Below are 18,696 nucleotides of genomic sequence, written 5' to 3'. Positions count from 1 at the left end.
TACTCTAAATGCTTGCAAGCACTGACATAGTATTTGCAATGTTTATGAGTCATCTTAGCATTTACTCTGATGATAAGTGGTGACTAAAATAAACACTGACACAGTGCCACTCTAGTGATTTTGAAAAAATGGTCTACTCTGTCATTTTACATTATCTAGCTTGTTTGAGAACTTTGTTATGTTGTACACATTGGAAAAAGATACAGGTGCATACGAGTACACACCACATAGTTTTTCCAGCGATATGCAAAGGTAACCAAAGTCTTCACCTGATTTACCAAGTAGGGAGAGAACAATATTTCTGCACTGTTTCAGTAAGATGCAGTTATCAGCAGTGGCCCTCGGCTGTATTCTAAGAACAGCCTATAATGAAAGACAATGAAAACAGGTGAAGAGAGATTTCATCATTCAAAAGGAGGGGACATATCATCATTTGAAAAAACTGACTTAGCTTGTAGTCACCAAACATTATTCCCTCCACACAGATTTCTACTAAAGTGTTAGCATTAAAATCTTCCACATATCAAATTCCTTACATAACAAATGGGAGCAAGTTAAAAGGAAATTGAATAATTTCGGTTATATTCTTTTCTAACTATAACTATCTTGCGAGCCTTCTGTATTAACATTGTCTTTAATATCTTTAAGTAAGAAAATTGTTCAAAATGAATAGACACATAATGTGATTTTGATTGACTATTAAGGAGGAATCATTGCAAGCTTTCAGTAAGGTATATGACCTACCCACATACAATTTTCAGAAGATATTAATACCTTTGTTGTTATGGAATAAAAAAGTATCCCATCTTTAAATAAGCGTCTCATTTTTCAGAAATACAATTTCTGAATTCTCTTTTTTCTTCAGAAATAAGATTTCTAGGTAGTCTTAGGATACAATAAAAATCTACAGGTTTGTATGTACCAGATATGATGGCTTATTATCAAATTTTTGCTACTCACATGAAAAATATTTGGCACAAAAATTTTTCATTTCCATCTGAACTTTTCCATACTTGCTAATTAGACTAGAAAACATCAAAAACATGATTTAAGGATAATTAAGTAGAAGTGGAGGATTAGATGCTTCTAGTAAAATAGTTATCTGTAAGTACATTTTTTCTATATTAATGGGGAATAAAATACAGATATTATATCCTTTATTGTTTCATTTCAATAATTAATTCAAATTAAAGAGTTTTATAACTAATAAATTAAAGCCAGAGTTTCATAGCACTCTTTAATTGTAGCACTGCAATTAAAAATCACATATCTCCTTTACTTTTTACACTGAAGCTTAAAAATACTCTGAAATATTGGTATAAACACATGGATTTTGGCTGTAGAGCAAGGTATTCTCTTTTAAAATACTTAAGAGGAAATCTATTGCTGCAAACAAACCTCATGTCACAGAAGACTTCCTCGGCCCACAGCATTGCGTTGACATCTAAGTGTGATGGCTTGACACTGGCCAAGGGTGTCACATTACCATGACCCCGACTATAGTCTAAGAGGAAAGAAACCTCCTCCCATGTCCATTCTGTCTGCTCTGAACAATAAAATACCCCGAAGAAAATGGAATAGAGAGCTACACATAAAATATTGAGTCACAATTAATAATAGTTCTTAATCAGCTGGATGATCCATAGGGGATCACAGGACTATTGTTTTATGTCTATGGCTTTCTCACTTTATTTTCTTCACAATAATCCCGGATCACTCATATATATTTTTCTTTCTTAAAAATATGTGAGTAATGTAAGAGTAAGTCTTTTTATTTAGGGACTGGATATATACCACACATATTTCTGTTTCTATGTTTTTGTTTTTGTTTTTGAGATACCCTAACATAATTTGGCCCTGTTTAACCTTTGATGATTGCTTTACTATGAATTCAAAAGGCTTTACCTGTATTTGCTCATGTATTCTTTCTGTGGAGGAAGCTGGAAACTAGCCTTGCAGTTAAAGAACAAGAAAATAAATTTCTAATTGTGACATTTAGAATGTGGTTTGCATGGAGCCTAACTTATTTTAAATGTGCTTTTGTTTTCAGTGGGTCTAATTTTACAGTGAAAATAATTTCTAATCAAGAAAGAAGTCAGAAAAGATCACTGCAGTACTGCCAACTCAATGATAACCCTCTTACTTTTTCTAAAAAAACAAATTGAATGTTTGCTTAACTTGTTCGGATTGCCAGACTTGACCTCTTAATGATTACATTTCCTAAATTTTTTATTCTTAAAACCTATAGATTCTTCTCTTCTTGAATACCTTTTTCTTTTGAACTGCTTTAGTTAATGCCTCTGGGGCAGGAAGAAAGAAAATAAAAAAAGGGGAAAACAATTTTTAAAAATTGAACCATATGATTTATCACAACACATTGCTTTCAGCAACAAAACCTAGATTTTAGAAGCTAATGTGTATAACAGCTAATAAGACAGAATCTGTTGGAACAAAGATAGATGTTTCTTGCCATTTATCCATCATTTGTTGATTAGAATTTGTTTGCATTGGGCAGATAATAACATACACTATGTACTATTCTCCACATTGCTATGGAAATTAAAACAACACAGGAGTTATGAAGCCTTTGAAATAGTTACTGTTGCTAGGAAACCCTTTCTTGGTGCCTGCACATTCTTCTCATTTCTCTGTCCCTGGCTGTGCTGGCTCTAAGACAATCTTACAGCTTGATGTCAGAGAGGGAAAATAACAAGATTGTGATACAGAATAGGCTACGATAAAACCCTTTCACTAAATGGAAGGAAAAAAGGAAAGTACTTAAATGGATAATTTTGTTGTGCCAGTGTGTGAAGATCCTGTGGCTGTTCTGTAACTCCAGTAACCGGGCCAAGCTCCTCTTCTCCCTTCCCAAGCCCTGGCAGGAGGTCTAGGCTGCACCAGATGAGGTCCTAAAGTCTTCATCCAAAACTGTGAAGCAATTTTGTAGCAAAATGCTTAAAATAAACATGAATTGCCCCCTGTCTGGCTCTTCCCCTGTTTCTCGCACTTTCTCCCATTTTCCCTCCCTGCCTTCCTCCTTCTCTTTCTCTCTCTGTCCCTTCCTTTTCCACTTTCATTTTTTTGCCAATTTTCCATTCCGTTTTATTATATCTATAAAGGATACAGATAAAAAATCATTTCTCAGCACATAATAATGAATATATGAGACATGCATACTTCCATATCTAATCTAAAATTGGTATCCTCCCAAAATAAACCACTTTTTAAAAAATGAAGCCAGGTAGTGATTCTAGACAGAATTTGGAAAGAGTCCATACTGCATCAAATGCAATTCAGAGGGAGAGTTGTGTGGACCCAAAAAGTTGACTGCCTGTGGGGAAATTGCATATGGCTCGTTAGCGTACAAAGACTGCTTTGTATCCTCCCATAGGGAAGACTGGGGCCAAGGTTCCAGTTGGTCTTTGAGGATGAAGGAGTAGGTGGTTAGAGACTTCAGAATGTAGTGAGGCCCTGAGGGAAAAAAAATTTGGTTACAGCATGAAGAAGTGAAGGCTTCAGGCAAAGGAAATTGGATAGAGGTTCTAGGCTTATGGTTTTCATGGTTTAGAGCCTATGGCAGTGGCAGTAAATAGTAGAGAGTTTGATTTTTCTCTGGAACCACATGGGGCACGTGGGAACATTAAGCAAGTGATATGATCCTAAACACTAAGGTTGTTTAAAAAAATAGCACCAAGAGAAAGACAATGTTGATGACAATATTGATAACTTCCTAGTTAGAGTGTTTAGCGGCTTTGATAAAAAGTTCTCTGAGTTGTATCATAGAGGAAGTGAAATGGGTTTGAGTGAGAGCCCTCAAATTGGGGGGGTCGGGCACTGACCTGAACATTTTTAGCTTCTTCAGAAGGTACTTGTTCATCCACAAGGATTTAAGAAAGAATGGAGTGGCTTCGCAAGAGCTTTTTCTTTGTCATTTGGAACTGAAAGCTCAAAAAGAAATACCCTTATAGATTTTTTCTTGTTTATTTGTTCTAAACAAAATGTGCATCTTAGAGTGGGAGAATGACTAAAAGTGCCAAAATAAACCTGTACTTTATCAAATAGAGTGGGGAGGGACAAAGACTGCCTTTACATAGGAATGTAGACATTATAAAGAGCAGCACAATGCGCTCTGGTTCCTGTTTTAATAGGGGGTTGGAAGGTTTTATAGGGGCTACAGGGGAGCTTAGCAAGCAGAACTACAGAAGTGGAATTTTTGCAGTTAGGGGACGGTTAGGGGAGTTTGCAGATGTTCTTTACACAGAAACAATGGTACATTCCATGGTGTCTTAACAGATAAACAAGTACATTCCAGGAACTCTGTGTCCTTTAGTGAACCTGAAACCCACAGGGACACAATGGAGGGTTTGTAACAAGATGGCGCTACTTGTGCTAAGTCTCATCTGGGTCTTACAGTCCCTACAATAGTAGATATGAGCCTCAGAAAAACATACCCCACAAGAAACTCCTTGCTCCCCAAGGGAACAATTTCAAATAATTGCAAGAATAAAACTTTATTTTCTTGGCTTCCAATGATCTTTTGGAATAAGAAGTCAACAAGAGTAGCTCGAGGAAAACTGTCATTTTAAAAAGCGAAGATTTGGGCCTAGGCAGCTCGGTAGTTTAAATAAAGAGCCTGTATCAAACTGTGCAGCTCCTTCCTGGGCTGTTTCTCTAAATTGCAATGCTGCCAAGCAATGCTTGGTGCTGTTCTTCAGAAGCCTCTAAATCTGGCACCGAGTTCCAAGCTGCCGCTGCCAGCTGCCTTCTGAGAACAAGGACCAATGAAGAAACTCTCAGGTCGCTTCTGCAGAGAGAAACCCAGTCTTGCTCCCAGCAGGGGAGAGACAGGAGCCAGACACACCCTGCAGACCCCTGTGAACTCCAGCCTCACCCAGGAATCCACCCGAGGAGGCCTTGGAGCTGTCTCAGGGGTTCCCACAGAAGAACCCCAGGCTGGAGCAAGGTTGGTAGTAGACTTTCAGGAGAAAACCTTGACAACTTCCTATTTTCCCTCACTTTACTTTTGAAGATGTCTCTTGCCATTCTTCCCTTCATTTCTCAACATGCCATTGGATTTCCTTGATGTCCCCTAAAAATTCCAAAGTTAGCTACATTTCTGGCCCTTTCTTCAGCCCTAGCTATTTAACCCTCTGCCTGGTCGTGAATTTAAGTAAAAGAACCATTGCAGAATATTATAAGGAGAAGAAATTTTGCTGAAATTTATTTTAAATTTTTATTTGTTCCCAACAGGTTACCTGAAAATTGTATTTATGGTCTCAGTAAGTTTTTAAAAATGTTAATTTCACAGGAACTCATTTATAATGGTAATATCTAATAATAATTTTTTTACTTAAAAGAATTTACTCATTCTCCATAAACAATAAATGAAAGATTATTACTATCCGGAATTGTAAATATGACTGTTGACATGGAAGATTTTCATTCTAGCATGGTGAACTTAACCTAGATTCTATCTGTCTGTCTATCATCTATTTATATGCTTCAGTTTGTCTGTAGAGTTTCTTTATATTTGCTTTTTTAAAACATCCCAGCTCTCCATCAGCCCAATTCACATTGATTCACCAAACATGATACTCTTTGTATACCTGATAGAAAATTTAATTAACTATCAAAATGTTTTCAAATAACTGTGGATGCCTTTCCCAGGTACTGTCTTGTCCAAGACACCCTCTTCTGTGATAAGAAAATATGTAGTGTGAAATTTAATATAATCTTTTTCCCTGACAGTGTTGGACAAATATTTGAGACCAGTTCATTTAGATTGACCTAATGCATTTTTAAGATTTAAAAAGGTTCATGAAGTATTTGGAATCAAATAAAGTCTAATCTTTCTGAATCAGCAGTATCAACAGCGTTAAAAGTGTCATAAAATCTAAAACTTATATTGTGACATTTGTAAGACCCTTGAAATGACCTTGAAATTACTGGAGATTTTCATGCTTTTCTGTTTTATGTTTCTTCTGAACAGCATTGACTAATTCATAAAGCTGACATTCTCCAGTGTAGAAATGCCCTAATCCATTGTTATATCTGGGAGTTTGGTAGTTGAAAATATTGATTGTGTATATGTGTTCTGAAAAATATTTCTTTTATATCTTTCAAACCACTAATAGTGATTTGAAGTGAAACTTAGAGAAGCCGCATTTCCATATTTCATTGTCAACCAGAAATATCAGTGACAACCATCCTCTGATGGTCTGAAAATGGAAAGCAGTGAGCAAGGAGCAGCCAAATTAATGTTTGGTATCAGCGTGATGTTTCACATTTTATATACCTCCATATTTAGAAATAGGTTTGAAAGAATTCTTCCTGTGATGAGTTCCCAGAAGGCTCCATTTCTAGTATATTATTTGTCTCCTTTATAAATTGTACTTCTGGAACAATTGCCTTGAGACACAAGCAGAATTAACCTGGACTTATTTTTCTGACATTGGTTCTTTAGACTTTCTTCCACCAAACAGATTTTCTTAGAGGTTTCCCCAATTCACTTTCTGCATAGCAGAAAAAAGTGATAATCTACCAAAGACAATACTCATTAGCATTTTTAAATTATTATGTGTAAATGTATCACTTATGATGATGACTTCTTAATCTAGAAAAGAGGACCTGAAATTCCAGCATTCTCATTGGAAGTATCTAACTTTCCTGGCCATATCTGCTTCACAGGAAGAAGCTGAGGGATTCAGTCCTACCTACTTCTCCATTTCTTCAGCAAAAAATGATCAGATTAGATTTTATTGCAACTGAACTTTTGATTGATGTGTCTATTAAAAAAAAAAACTAAGAAATTACCTTGCAGGGTTGTGTCAGACAGCTAATTCCTTTTGAAGGAAATCTCAGATTGGGACACACTAACAGGATCATGGTGTGGAAGAGTGGTCAGGGGGACACTAAGTTCCACCCCCAGGGCCTTATTTCACACATTATTGTTGCTGGGTTCTGAGGTGGCTGGGTATTCCTGCTAGAGATTCTTTCCAGGCTCTTCTTGTTCTGAACAAAGAATTAGTCAGGACAAGTGCAAAAGATGGTGAGATCTTACATCTATTAAAGTAGGAAAAGAAACATGCACTGCAGAGTAGTGCAGGCCACCTAAAAGTAGGAAAAGAAGTATATTCTGCAGGGTGAGAGCAACCACTGGGAAAGGGTGAATACAGTGGCCCCAAGGAAAATGGTGGCCATCATTTTTATCCCACTCCACAGGCTGATGTCAGCAGTAGCCCATCCTATCAAAAATCTGCTGGCATTCTGGAGAGAGGAAATGAAGACAGCACTCTCTGATTGGTTCCAGGTGCAGGGCTTTGGGAATTGTTTTGTGCCTGTGTCCTGGGGCCCTGTGATCGTCATGCCATGTCCTCTTGCTCAGCCAGTTTGCCCCACCCTAATCTCTTGCCTCGTTATGGCTACATCACCAAAATTAAAACCTGAGGTGAAGAAAAGAAGGTGGATAAAAATCTCATTATTGAACTGGTTGGCCGTTTTGTGGGGGGAACTAAACTCAATATCACTTTAAAAATCCAAATTGCAATTTGGGAGAGAGGCTACTGGTGACAATGAAATGGGCAAGAAGACAATAAGAAAGCTGATAACAACTTAATTGGCTCAGGTTTTTTTTTTTCTTCTGACCAATCTGTGTTACATTTCACATCACAACAGTGACAGAATATTATAATGAAGATCCTTGTCTGTCTATCTTGAGAGTCACTATAATGACGCCTTCCATGTAAAGAAAATACAGCATCACCTATGCTTCTTTTTATTCCAGTAAAACAGATTACAGTAAATGAGAATATCAAAAACATGAAGTAGAAAAGCACAGAACTAGTAAAACAACCTAGGCATTGCCATGGGATATCAGCTACATGTGAAGATGACTGAGCAGCTGATGAGGATCCTCCTGACCCTCAGAAGTGGGAAGGATGTGTGGAGCCTGAGGCTGTTCTCGATGACCACAAAAACACAACTGTATTTCCTGTTACAGCTATCAGATGGGTTCACTGTTCAGCTCTTCATGTTTACTCACTTGCTTTTTTAATAGAGAAATTAATGTAATGTTCTTAGAACTTCCTTGTGATGAATATGTTCTTTATTCAGAACTTGATTTTGAATGGATGTTAAGGAAGTTTGACCGGGCTGAGTGACTCCTCCTACCCACCCCAGGGCAATCAACCAAAAGCAGACCATTATGTTTTCACATCTGGACACCTAACACTAGAGGGGAGACAAGAAATAGTCTCCCTTATGTGAAACATAAAAGGAGTAATCCTAAATCAATTCTAGTCAACAAATCACTGAGCAATCTCATTTTTCACACTGTTTAAAGCTGTTATGAAGATTATGCCATACCAAATAGTAAATCCGCCTTGAAAGACACACACATTGTTTGTAACAGTGTCAATAAATCTGCCCTCTGCAATGAATTCTTAGAGTTGAGCCAGATAACTCAGGAGTTCCCAGCACCTCCTTCTCTAGGGGAGGGCAAGTGGTAAATTTCCACCAGAGAAAGTGAAGTCAGGGAACACTGGTGTTTGTATTGAGAAGTAAACAAAATGGTTATTCGATCATAAAAGCAGATGTAGCCACTTCCTCATAGTTGATTGCCAATATAGACACTATTTGTTAATTATCAATGGAAAGGACAATTGGCATCTGTTTTCCCTTGCAGGTTCAGGATGCATTTCGATGCCGACTGAGAAACTGCCAGGACCCAATTAATGCTGATTCTTCAAGTTCTTTTCCTAATGGGCACGCTCAAATCATGGTGAGCTTTTAGTTTCCCTCTGATTGTGTATTAAGCCGTGCTTCCTCAAGAGAACTTTTTTGAAATTCTTGCTTGTAAAATAGTATAAAAACCCCACTTTTGAGTTACTTTGCCTTTGGTTCATTGATAATGGTCCTAGTATTTGACACCAGATAAAGACCTTGTCTTTATGGCTTGGAAGTCCAGGGTCTATTGTTGCAGCCTTGAGGGTCAGGTGAGCATGATTCTGGGACCCACTGCAGGGTTTCTCCTTCTTGCCCAGAATTAAGGAGAGTGATTTGTACACAGCCAGAAACTAGGGACTTGGATGTCCAGTTTTAAAGCAGTGGTTCCCGGCCTTGTAGCATGTTAGAATCAACAGAGGAGCTACACCCCAGACCCATTAAATCAGAATCAGGGTGGAGGTGGAGCCAGTGTGTGGTTTAAGATGAGAACCACTGTCCTAAGCTTAAGGAGTAGCTTTCCTTCCCACTCATATTGTACATGAACCCTGACTATTGTTGAAATTCAGGGTAATGTAGCCATAAATGCTTTGGTGTGCTTTAGAATTGAAATCAAATTTTAACTGTGTCATCAAAAATAGATATTGATTTAAAAGGAAAGCTTTTACTTTACAGTATATTTAATTTATTACTAACATTTTTGGGTAAGCAACATAAAAATAAGCTAAATAATGTGTTAAATACTGACTTGTGAAAGAATAATCAGTTCATTACCCAAAACAAGTAGATAACTACAAAAATCATGATCTAAAATAGTTATCAGGAAAGGCCTATGATTGGAAGAACTTGCCTATGATAATTTAATTTTACTGTTTTTTAAAAATAAACTGATTTGTTTTAAGAAAGAGATTGGGGAAATATGAGGCTGGCATCAGAGGAACATTGTTAATGTTAAATTTTAATTCCTAAAACCCAGAGTCTTTTGTTACATTTCTTTTTTAGGGGTTCGAGTTTTTTCTTATCTTTATTTTCAAATTATAAAATTAAAGGCTTATCATAGAAAATAGTCAAGTTCAAAAAAAATGAAACAAAATATACCAATCATGATTCTATCACCCAGAAGCAATAGTGATTTTATCTTGACATGCTGCTTTACAAGCTGTTTTCCTATGCTTTGGTTTACAGGGCAAAGGACCTTTTATATATTTAACATTCCATCTTCCTTTTATTTAGCTTAAAACTAACAACATTTGAGTGAAAATTAATCATGAGAAGAGCCCAATTTGACAAGTAATGGTTTTTCAAAGGTGTGTTATAAAATATAAATAACTCCACAATACAAATAACAACAGATTTATTTAACACATAACAGTGCACATTTGGATTGAAAGATCAGAATTATTAAGACCAGAGAATTGAATTGCCTTAAACTTTCACCCTTTCATACACGGTGGTAAGTTTGCAGGCTGAAGATGACATCAGTTATTGTATTGCCTTGTTCACATTGTATGCCGCGTTCCCACTGATCTTATTCAACAATTAGTTTCTAGGAAGTACTCTTGAAAACAATCTGATTATTTCTTGGGAAACTTCCTTTGTACGAAACAATAAATTGGCATTGCTTAGTCAGATATCTGTAAACTTCAGCTAAATTTGATTATCTAAAGTTTCTCGAGGTCTTCATCAAATGACGGTCTGTGTCTTTTTATTTCCTGTTACAGACAGACTTTGAAAAGGATGTCGACATCGCTTGTCGATCAGGTAAGAATATCTGCGTCTTGAAAAAATAATCATTCGAGGTGTAAGTCATTTCTATGGATTTTGATATTTAAAAAACATTATGGTTTCTACATTATACTTTCCTGTGCGAGTAAGTAGAATCTTCAAGTAGAAGCTTTTGGAATAGCCGAGTGTATACGGGAGGAGAGATGACAAGAAAGAGAATGAAAAAAAGAAAGAAATTAAGAATTGTTCATTGCGAGCACTCCTACGGCATAAAGCACATTGGCATGGAGTCATAAGACTTCCACCCCACCGAGTCGTGGTCATCGAGGATGAGGTTAGGTAGTCTCACCTTTCTGTGCCTCAGTCAAATCACAGATAGAATATGGATTGACAGAAGGATGGACTCCCACTGTGTGTGTTTGTGTGATGGTGGTAGTGGGCGTCATCTTTTTGGAGGGGACAAGGTGAAGCCATGCAGCACACCCCACCTTAGAGTGCTAGGATACCATTGATTTCATGTTTTCCTCCAGATTTTGGCTAAAATTCTCAGCAGAGTAGGTGGCTTGAGAGTTTTAAGGGAAACTGCATGTTTTGTACCTTGAGTAGACCTGGCTGGAAGATGATCCTTTCAACTGAGTCTACATATGCTTCATTTTAACTTTTACTTGTTAGTCTCAGTGCTGCCCTCTAGAGTGAGGGTGGATATCTACTTCATTTAGATATCCAAATACTGAAATCATATCTTATTTCACCCAATTCAAGTCTTTTTTTCTCCAGAGTAAGCAAGCCATGTCTCATCATTCATTCCTCAGAGCATCCTCCCAGGCATGGTGCCTAAAGTAGCCTGCAGTTTGTCAATAATCTTAAATTATAGTGCCCAAATGTGCACATAGTTATCCAACATTTATCACAGTTGGCTCTCTATATTAGTGCTGTCTACATCCACATCTTATTTCTATTTAAATGCTAGTGCTAATTTGTCATCTAACCCCTTGAGACTTTTTATAGAAGCTGCTGCCATGGCTCCCCCAGTGTAAGATCATCTAAAAGTTCTGCTTTTGTAGCACTTTTCTTGCAAAAAATTCTAGCGTTTGTATTTATCCCTATCTATTATAACCTTACTTGTTTCAGGTAACTCTACTATTCATTTGAAGTCTTTGGCTATTAAAGTTTGAAAACAGTATCTTGTAAGTCATCATTCAAAGTGTTGATACAGGAGTTAAATGGCATGAGACCTAGTATTGAGCACTGCTGTGTTCATTAAGGCACTCCCTTCTGGCCAGTAGTTTTCCATTGTCTACAGTTTTCAGATTCAATTGGTAACATCTATGTAGCCAGGCATGGTGGTGCATGCTTGTAGTCTCAGGTACTCCAGAGAATGAGGTGGGAGGATACCTTGAGTGCACACATTTGAGAACAGCCTGGGCAACTTAGAAACATGTTTCAAAAATCAATCAATCAATAAATAGGAGGAGGAGAAGGACAAGGAAGAAGAGGATGAGATGGAGGAGGAGAAGGAGGAGGGGAAAGAGAAGAAGAAGAATCTCAGACCACGATGTCTTGTAACAATCAAAAGCATATGAGAAACTCATATTCTCTTCCTGAGTTCAATCAAAATACTCCATATGGAGTATGGTCACAACAGAGTAGTAAAATAACTATTCTAATTTGGTGTCCCCCACAGTACCCTATTCAAGGTACTAGGAATCTGCTTTTCTTGTTGAAAACTCTAACAAAGTATTGTCGAGACACACTATCATTAGTATTTGGTTTCCTGAATCTCCTGTTTTCCTCTTTGGATCACTAAAATAGTTTCCCCTTGCTCTGTCTACCTTCTCTGATTTCTCAAAAATCGCTACCCATGGTGCCGGTTTCTTCATGTGTGTTCCCAGATGAAATGTGATTTCTCTGGGTCTGGAAACCTGAATTCATTCAAGACAATTAGGTAGCTGGTGAATTCCTAGTCTTGAACCCTGTTGGAGTTTCCTTACAGCTTCTTTCAGTGTAGTCTTTCCAGTTCTCCATGGCAGGGAGCCAAAAGAAGAGCAGACAGCTTTGTCTTTAACTCTATATATATCAAACCCATGGTTTGCAGGCCAGCAGAGTTGGCACCATCTGGGACTCACTGGAAGGGCAAATTATGAAGCACTACTCCAGCCCTTCTGGGTTAGAAACTGGTGAGCAGAGTAACCCGTATTTCTCCAAGCTACTCAGTCATTCGGATGCATCTGAAGGCTGGTAACTGCTGTACTCGGCCAGCTTCCCCAAGTTGTGGACTCATCCTCCTCGTATTCATGTTGTTCTCTGTTGTTAATTTGCCTGTTTTCTCCAGGCATCATTGGATTATGGGATTAAGCATTCATAGTAGAGGCTAGTACCACTGAGTAATTAGAAAGCAATTTCCTCTAGTGTTTTTATTTTCTGCTTTCATTTTTGATCAGTCCCTTCCATAGCTGAGCTCATCTCATTGAGCCCTTTTTTTTTTTTTTCCAGTCTTTCATGAGGTATCTATCCATGTTGAAATATATTCAATTTTAAGTTCTAATGCATGGATTCTGAGAAACCTTTCTCCAAATTCTGTAGAAATTTGCTTCCCCAAGGGCTGGAGTTTATAACAGGTTGGGCTAAATATTCAGGTGCTTTTTGTTTGGATTCTTTTTTGTTTGCATTTTGCTTTTTAATGACTTCATTATAATTTCTCTCAAAAGCCATATTTCAACATTATGTTTTAATGAGTAGGAGGTGAAGATTTGTTTATGTTGAATATTCAAAATTTGTGCAGATTGTAAGGAAATCTAAGAGACAGGCATATGTCTCATACAGAGTAAACACTACTTAATAAGGAGAATTATCTTTCCCCAAATATTTAATACATACATTTTTCAGGAACCATTGCTATACAATTTTTTAAAAATGTTTTGACTGTAGGTCGTGTTATATTTGTCCAAAATTAAATATACCCCCCTGTAATTTTTTTCTCAGTACCAAGACTTCCTTTATGGTCTATAATATATTAATAAAAGTATAAAATTATCTCTCCATACTTAATGCAATATGATAGGTTCCCATAACATGCCTTTAAAATGTACTGCTATAAATTTTGAAAAATTTTTTACTACAGATAAGGACTAAGAATATTGTTCCTTGAATTTGGAGATGTTTTGAATGTATTTTGATTATCATTATATGAATTAATTTATTACACTTTCCCTGTAATATTTTCATGTGTAATTATTCATAGAAATCACAATTCATTACTGATCTATTATTATTTTAAGAGATTTAGAAGTAGCTTCTTAAAACATCACTCTGCATTTTTTACAAATAATAATAAATAATAAATAATAATAATAAATAATAAATAATAATAATAAAAAAGAAGTCTACAATTCCATTATGTATAATAAAGATACATGGATGTATATTTAACAGGACTTTTGGTGTGTAAGGAGATAGCAACACTATAACCAGCCACAATATCTCTAAAACAGTACATATTATGTCAACGGTTCATGTCTTGAAATAATTTTAAAGGCTTTTCTTTGTAATAGGTTAAGACATTCATAAACTCCTATTTTACAACTTCTATTTGAATGCGTAATTATTATGATTGTATGTGAAAATTGGATAATAGGTAAAATTCAGTATATCTGAGGCATTGCATGTTTCATAAATCAAACATTCTCCAGTTCTCTGTTCGTAATGAAATTGTAAATGGTGATTGCTCTGCTCTGTCGATAGTGAGCTGTCCAAGGACCTGCCGTACCTACTCTCCCACAACACAATTCCAGGTGTTTTCAATGCCAAAATTACCAAGAATATTTTTCAGAAACTTATTCTTTCATAGCTCAAACCCTGACAGTTATTCACAGCAAAGCATGCTTCAAGTTATTCTGCCTCTTTTCTTCATAAAACATAGTTCCTTTTTATACAGTGGCAAAAAAGGAAAGAAGCTAAAACACATTTTAATAAAGATTTCTGAGCTCTTCTGTTGATTAATCTGGTTTTTATTTGTTTGGATTGTATTTCGTTTTCTACCTTTCCATGCTACAAGTAATTATATCTTTTTTTTCCTGAGTAACTGTTTTTTTCAGTTTTAATATAGAATGGTATTTTCAAATACTTGTATAATTATTTTTCTGCTTAAACTCAGCAATTTCAACACCTTCATGAGGGCATTTTAGACTATGGATTCTTTCACACACAAAAAAAATCACTTTTTGCCCTACATGTAATTGACTATGATGAATACTTCTGAATCCTGTATTTACCTTGACCATACCAACTCCAATGGATAAATGCACATGAATCTTCAACATGTGCAATTTTTTAAGAGATTACTTCCCAGTGGGTTGAAGCTTCCATTGACCACCTCTTTCAAGAAATATTTTAATGAACAGAATTTCTGAAACACTTCATGGGGAAACCCTTTAAGATGAATGTGATGGCACATGCCTAGAATCCCAGCACTCTGGGAGGCTGAGGTGGAAGGATAGCAAATTTGAGCCCATTCTGGGCAACATAGTGAATTAGTGAAAATGTGTCTCACAGTAAAAAATAAAATAGGGCTGATGATGTAGCTCAGAGCAAAGGCTCTGGGTTCAATCCCCAGTACTGCCTGCCAATAAGTAAGTAAATAAGTGAATGTCAAGTACCTTTGAATATATGCATAATTTTATAAACATCTTCTGGAATAGGTTGATTGAAAAAAAACTTCTCTGCCCATCTACCTTTCCTCTGAAGAGTTATGCAGAGTTTTCGAGGACAAAGCACTGATATTTGGGGAAGTTGATTGGTCCACTTTCAGATGCACTTTAGCTGTGAGTAAGCTGTGATTGACAAGAGGATGGCAGAGTCAATAAAGAGAGATTTTATAATGTGGGCCGTGGGCAAACATGTACATGCATAATTATCTAAGGGGTTATATTTTTAGTTTGTTAAGGCAGTTGTTTAGAAGACAAGAGACAACTGCATATAATAATAGAAATAAAAAGTCGCTTTCTTTCATGAACTATTATGTACTAATTCACAGTTCTTCACAAGGATATTGGTCCTTGCCGGGCAGCCACGATCACAGGCACGCTCTCCAGGATTTCTTTAAATGATGATGAAGAAGAAAAAGGAGCAAACCCAGAAGGGCTGAGCTATTCGACCTTGCCCGGAAATGTCATTTCCAAAGTCATCATCCAGCAGCCCACAGGCCTACACATGCCCATGAGCATGAATGAGCTGAGCAGTCAGTGTTTGAAAAAAGAGAACAGTGAATTGCGGAGAACCGTGTACTTGTGTACGGATGACAGTTTGAGAGGGGCTGATATGGACATAGTCCATCCTCAAGAAAGAATGATGGAAAGTGACTATATTGTAATGCCCAGGAGTTCTGTAAATACCCAGCCATCCCTGAAAGAGGAAAGCAAAATGAATATTGGCATGGAAACCTTGCCTCATGAAAGGCTATTGCACTACAAAGTGAACCCCGAATTCAATATGAATCCCCCTGTAATGGACCAGTTCAATATGAACTTAGAGCAACACCTTGCACCCCAGGAACACATACAGAATTTGCCCTTTGAGCCCCGCACAGCTGTGAAGAATTTCATGGCCGCTGAGTTGGATGATAATGCAGGACTATCAAGGAGTGAAACTGGATCGACAATATCAATGAGTTCTTTAGAGGTAAGTGATAGAAAGTTACATTTTTCCTTGATATTTGAAATGTCAGTTGATTCTTGTATCACTGCTTTTGGAGGAGAAGGCTCACATTAGCTTTTGCAGTTATATATCATGTAAGAATTTGTGGCACATTGGGATTACAGTTCTGGGTGTAGGATTTTCCTAGTAATGCATTAGAATCACCTATTCAAGATGATGTTAAAAATAAAGATTTCCCACTATATTTAAAATGATACCTATCAATCATAAGTCTTTCATAATAGAAATCAAGTGGGACACTAATTAAAAAATAACAGGAGATCCCCCTGATGTTTCTCGGGTACCAGATATCCTTTTTAGGGGGTAAACTAGTATCTAGTAACTTAAACCAAGATCTAGACTTTTTCTTAAAGGCACTTGTGAAAAATAACAAACTGAAATATTTCTCTGAGTTCTGTCATCACACAAATTATAACCTAATTATCATTACATTAGTTCAACCTTGTTCAAAGTAAAGGTTTTTCTCTTCACTATAACAGCATGATGACCACTGAAAACTACTGGCTGTGAATTGTCAACTCTCAGGAAAGATTTAATCTAAATGTGGTAAAAGGTCCAACCACATAACATAACACTTGTTCTTCATAAGATAGCAACAGTAGTAAACTCCTCTTGACTTTTTTTCAGCCTATAATATAGAGAACAGTCAATAGTTATCACTGTCACTCATACTGTATTAGAATTTTTCAAGTAAGACTCAAGGAATATAACATTTTATTTTCTATGGACATATATCTTATTACAGATTTGCATGTAACTTTTATATCCTTTATCTTGAAATTCTGCTATAAGTCTGCTACTGATTTATATATTTAGTACACAATGTAATACATGCATTTTTACACACACTGCTAATTCTTTTAATATGGTAAATTATTGCATAAGACATTATTTAGACACCATTATTGGTTGCCTGCCCTTCCCTTCAGAGTTATGCCGATGGTGTGTAGTTCTTGTGTCCAAAAGACAAATGTTCCTCCACTTTGCGAAGCATGCCTCCCACTTGGCCAAAATGAAGAGAGATCCTGAGAGAAAAAAGAAATGTGGTGAATAGTATATTTTTAAAGTTTTCCTTAGGTCAAGGAAATTCTAGAACAAAATGGGGATATGCACAGGAGCTAGGAAAAAGTTCTAAGTTTGGAATCACCTTCAAACACAGTAAGGTTTCTGAATCACTCTGAACCAAGTCAGATCAATCACTCTGAATCAAGTTGGATTCAATCACTCTGAATCTAATTCTGAACCAAGTCAGAATCACTCTCAGAACAGAAGGCATGGATGGTAGCAGTGAGGTCAAGTTGAACTCTAAAACAGCTGGACCTTACTTTTGGACAAAAGCACTCTGACCTCATGAACTAGTAGAACAGCTGTTTGCTTAATTGTAACTTTCTTATTCTAGAAACTGTCTTGTCTGCTATAGTAAAGACCATATAAACATAAACTAAAAAGTGTTCATCTAAAAACACAAAATGTTTAAGAAGATGTCTAGTGAATGTGCATATAATACCACAATACCAACAGTGCTTTACTGACCAAATGGGAGTGTTCCATGTAGAATGGCCCTTGTAAAGGTGCTAGGGAGATTTGAAAGGAATTCCATTAAAATATTTTGGTGATTGAAAAAGTGTTTAACATTTACATGCCTAAAAACCTAGCTGAGTGTGATTTGTTCAAGGTATGTGTGCTTGAACAATTAACTTTATTTTCCAGCTACCATTCCGTTCTGTTTGTAATTTTTGTAAATCTCTAAATCCTTATTATTAAGTATGAGCATCATATATAACAGTGATTCAGCCAAAAGATCTGCATTTAAATTACTCTGAGATCACAAGACTTACATCTTAAAAAGGAATGTAATTCAGGATTGCAAATGAAAGCTCAGCTCCTCATTCTCATTCTTTAAGAGTTAATAGTAATTGCTTAGGGTGACCATTTCAGGAGACAACTGAAAGATAATATATAGATGTAAGAATGAATAATAAAAATTAGCATTTATATAGCATCTTTCATTAGCAGGTCCTCAAATCACCTTAACACGTGAATTAATTTATTTCCATACCACCCCTGTGCAATAGATAAGTCGTTATAATCTCCAGAATACACTCATTTGTTCAAGGTTACAGAGCAAGTGCATAGCAAGTGCGGGAACAGAATAGTTCTGTCCTGATCAATTTTCTCCTGTCCAGAAGAGGCAGTAGTGAGCCTGGACATCAGCATGAAGATGACTTTAAAGTTCTTTTGAACCCCCATAGACACCTGATCTTATGATGAATGATAATGCCCTTGGACTGGAAGTACATACAGCTGGCAGATCCCAGAGATAGGACTGTGGTCCAGAAGATAGAGTCAGTGCTATGGCTTCCTCTCTGAGCAGAGTGACATATTGGCAAGCAGAGCCGTCAGCTCTCCTAGACTCTGTCCAGCTAGTGAGGAAAATGACATTCTGACAATGATAGGGGACAGGCAGCTGGATGACGAGAGCCTGTACATGGACTTCAGGGAGCAGCAGTAGTCAGGAGATGGCTTAAGCCTTGAAAG

General features: G+C 36.7%; 1 protein-coding gene across 5 annotated transcripts in view; it reads left to right on the top strand.

The window, feature by feature from the left end:
* The window catches only part of Adgrb3 (adhesion G protein-coupled receptor B3), a 697,560-nt gene that overhangs the window by 653,673 nt on the left and 25,191 nt on the right, over window positions 1-18,696 (top strand). For all 5 annotated transcript variants that reach the window (XM_013072656.3, XM_004846114.4, XM_087204896.1 and 2 more), the window contains 3 exons: window positions 8,684-8,779; window positions 10,443-10,482; window positions 15,479-16,122. In XM_013072656.3, the coding sequence (XP_012928110.1) occupies window positions 8,684-8,779; window positions 10,443-10,482; window positions 15,479-16,122 (780 nt within the window). The remainder of the gene's footprint in view (window positions 1-8,683; window positions 8,780-10,442; window positions 10,483-15,478; window positions 16,123-18,696) is intronic.

Source organism: Heterocephalus glaber, unplaced genomic scaffold (assembly GCF_053883595.1).
Source record: "Heterocephalus glaber isolate CG9 unplaced genomic scaffold, H.glaber_assembly_v1.0 deba00000594, whole genome shotgun sequence".
Lineage (NCBI taxonomy): Eukaryota > Metazoa > Chordata > Mammalia > Rodentia > Bathyergidae > Heterocephalus > Heterocephalus glaber.
Note: the sequence above shows the minus strand (reverse complement) of the source record. Positions and strands in the feature narration are given on the sequence as shown.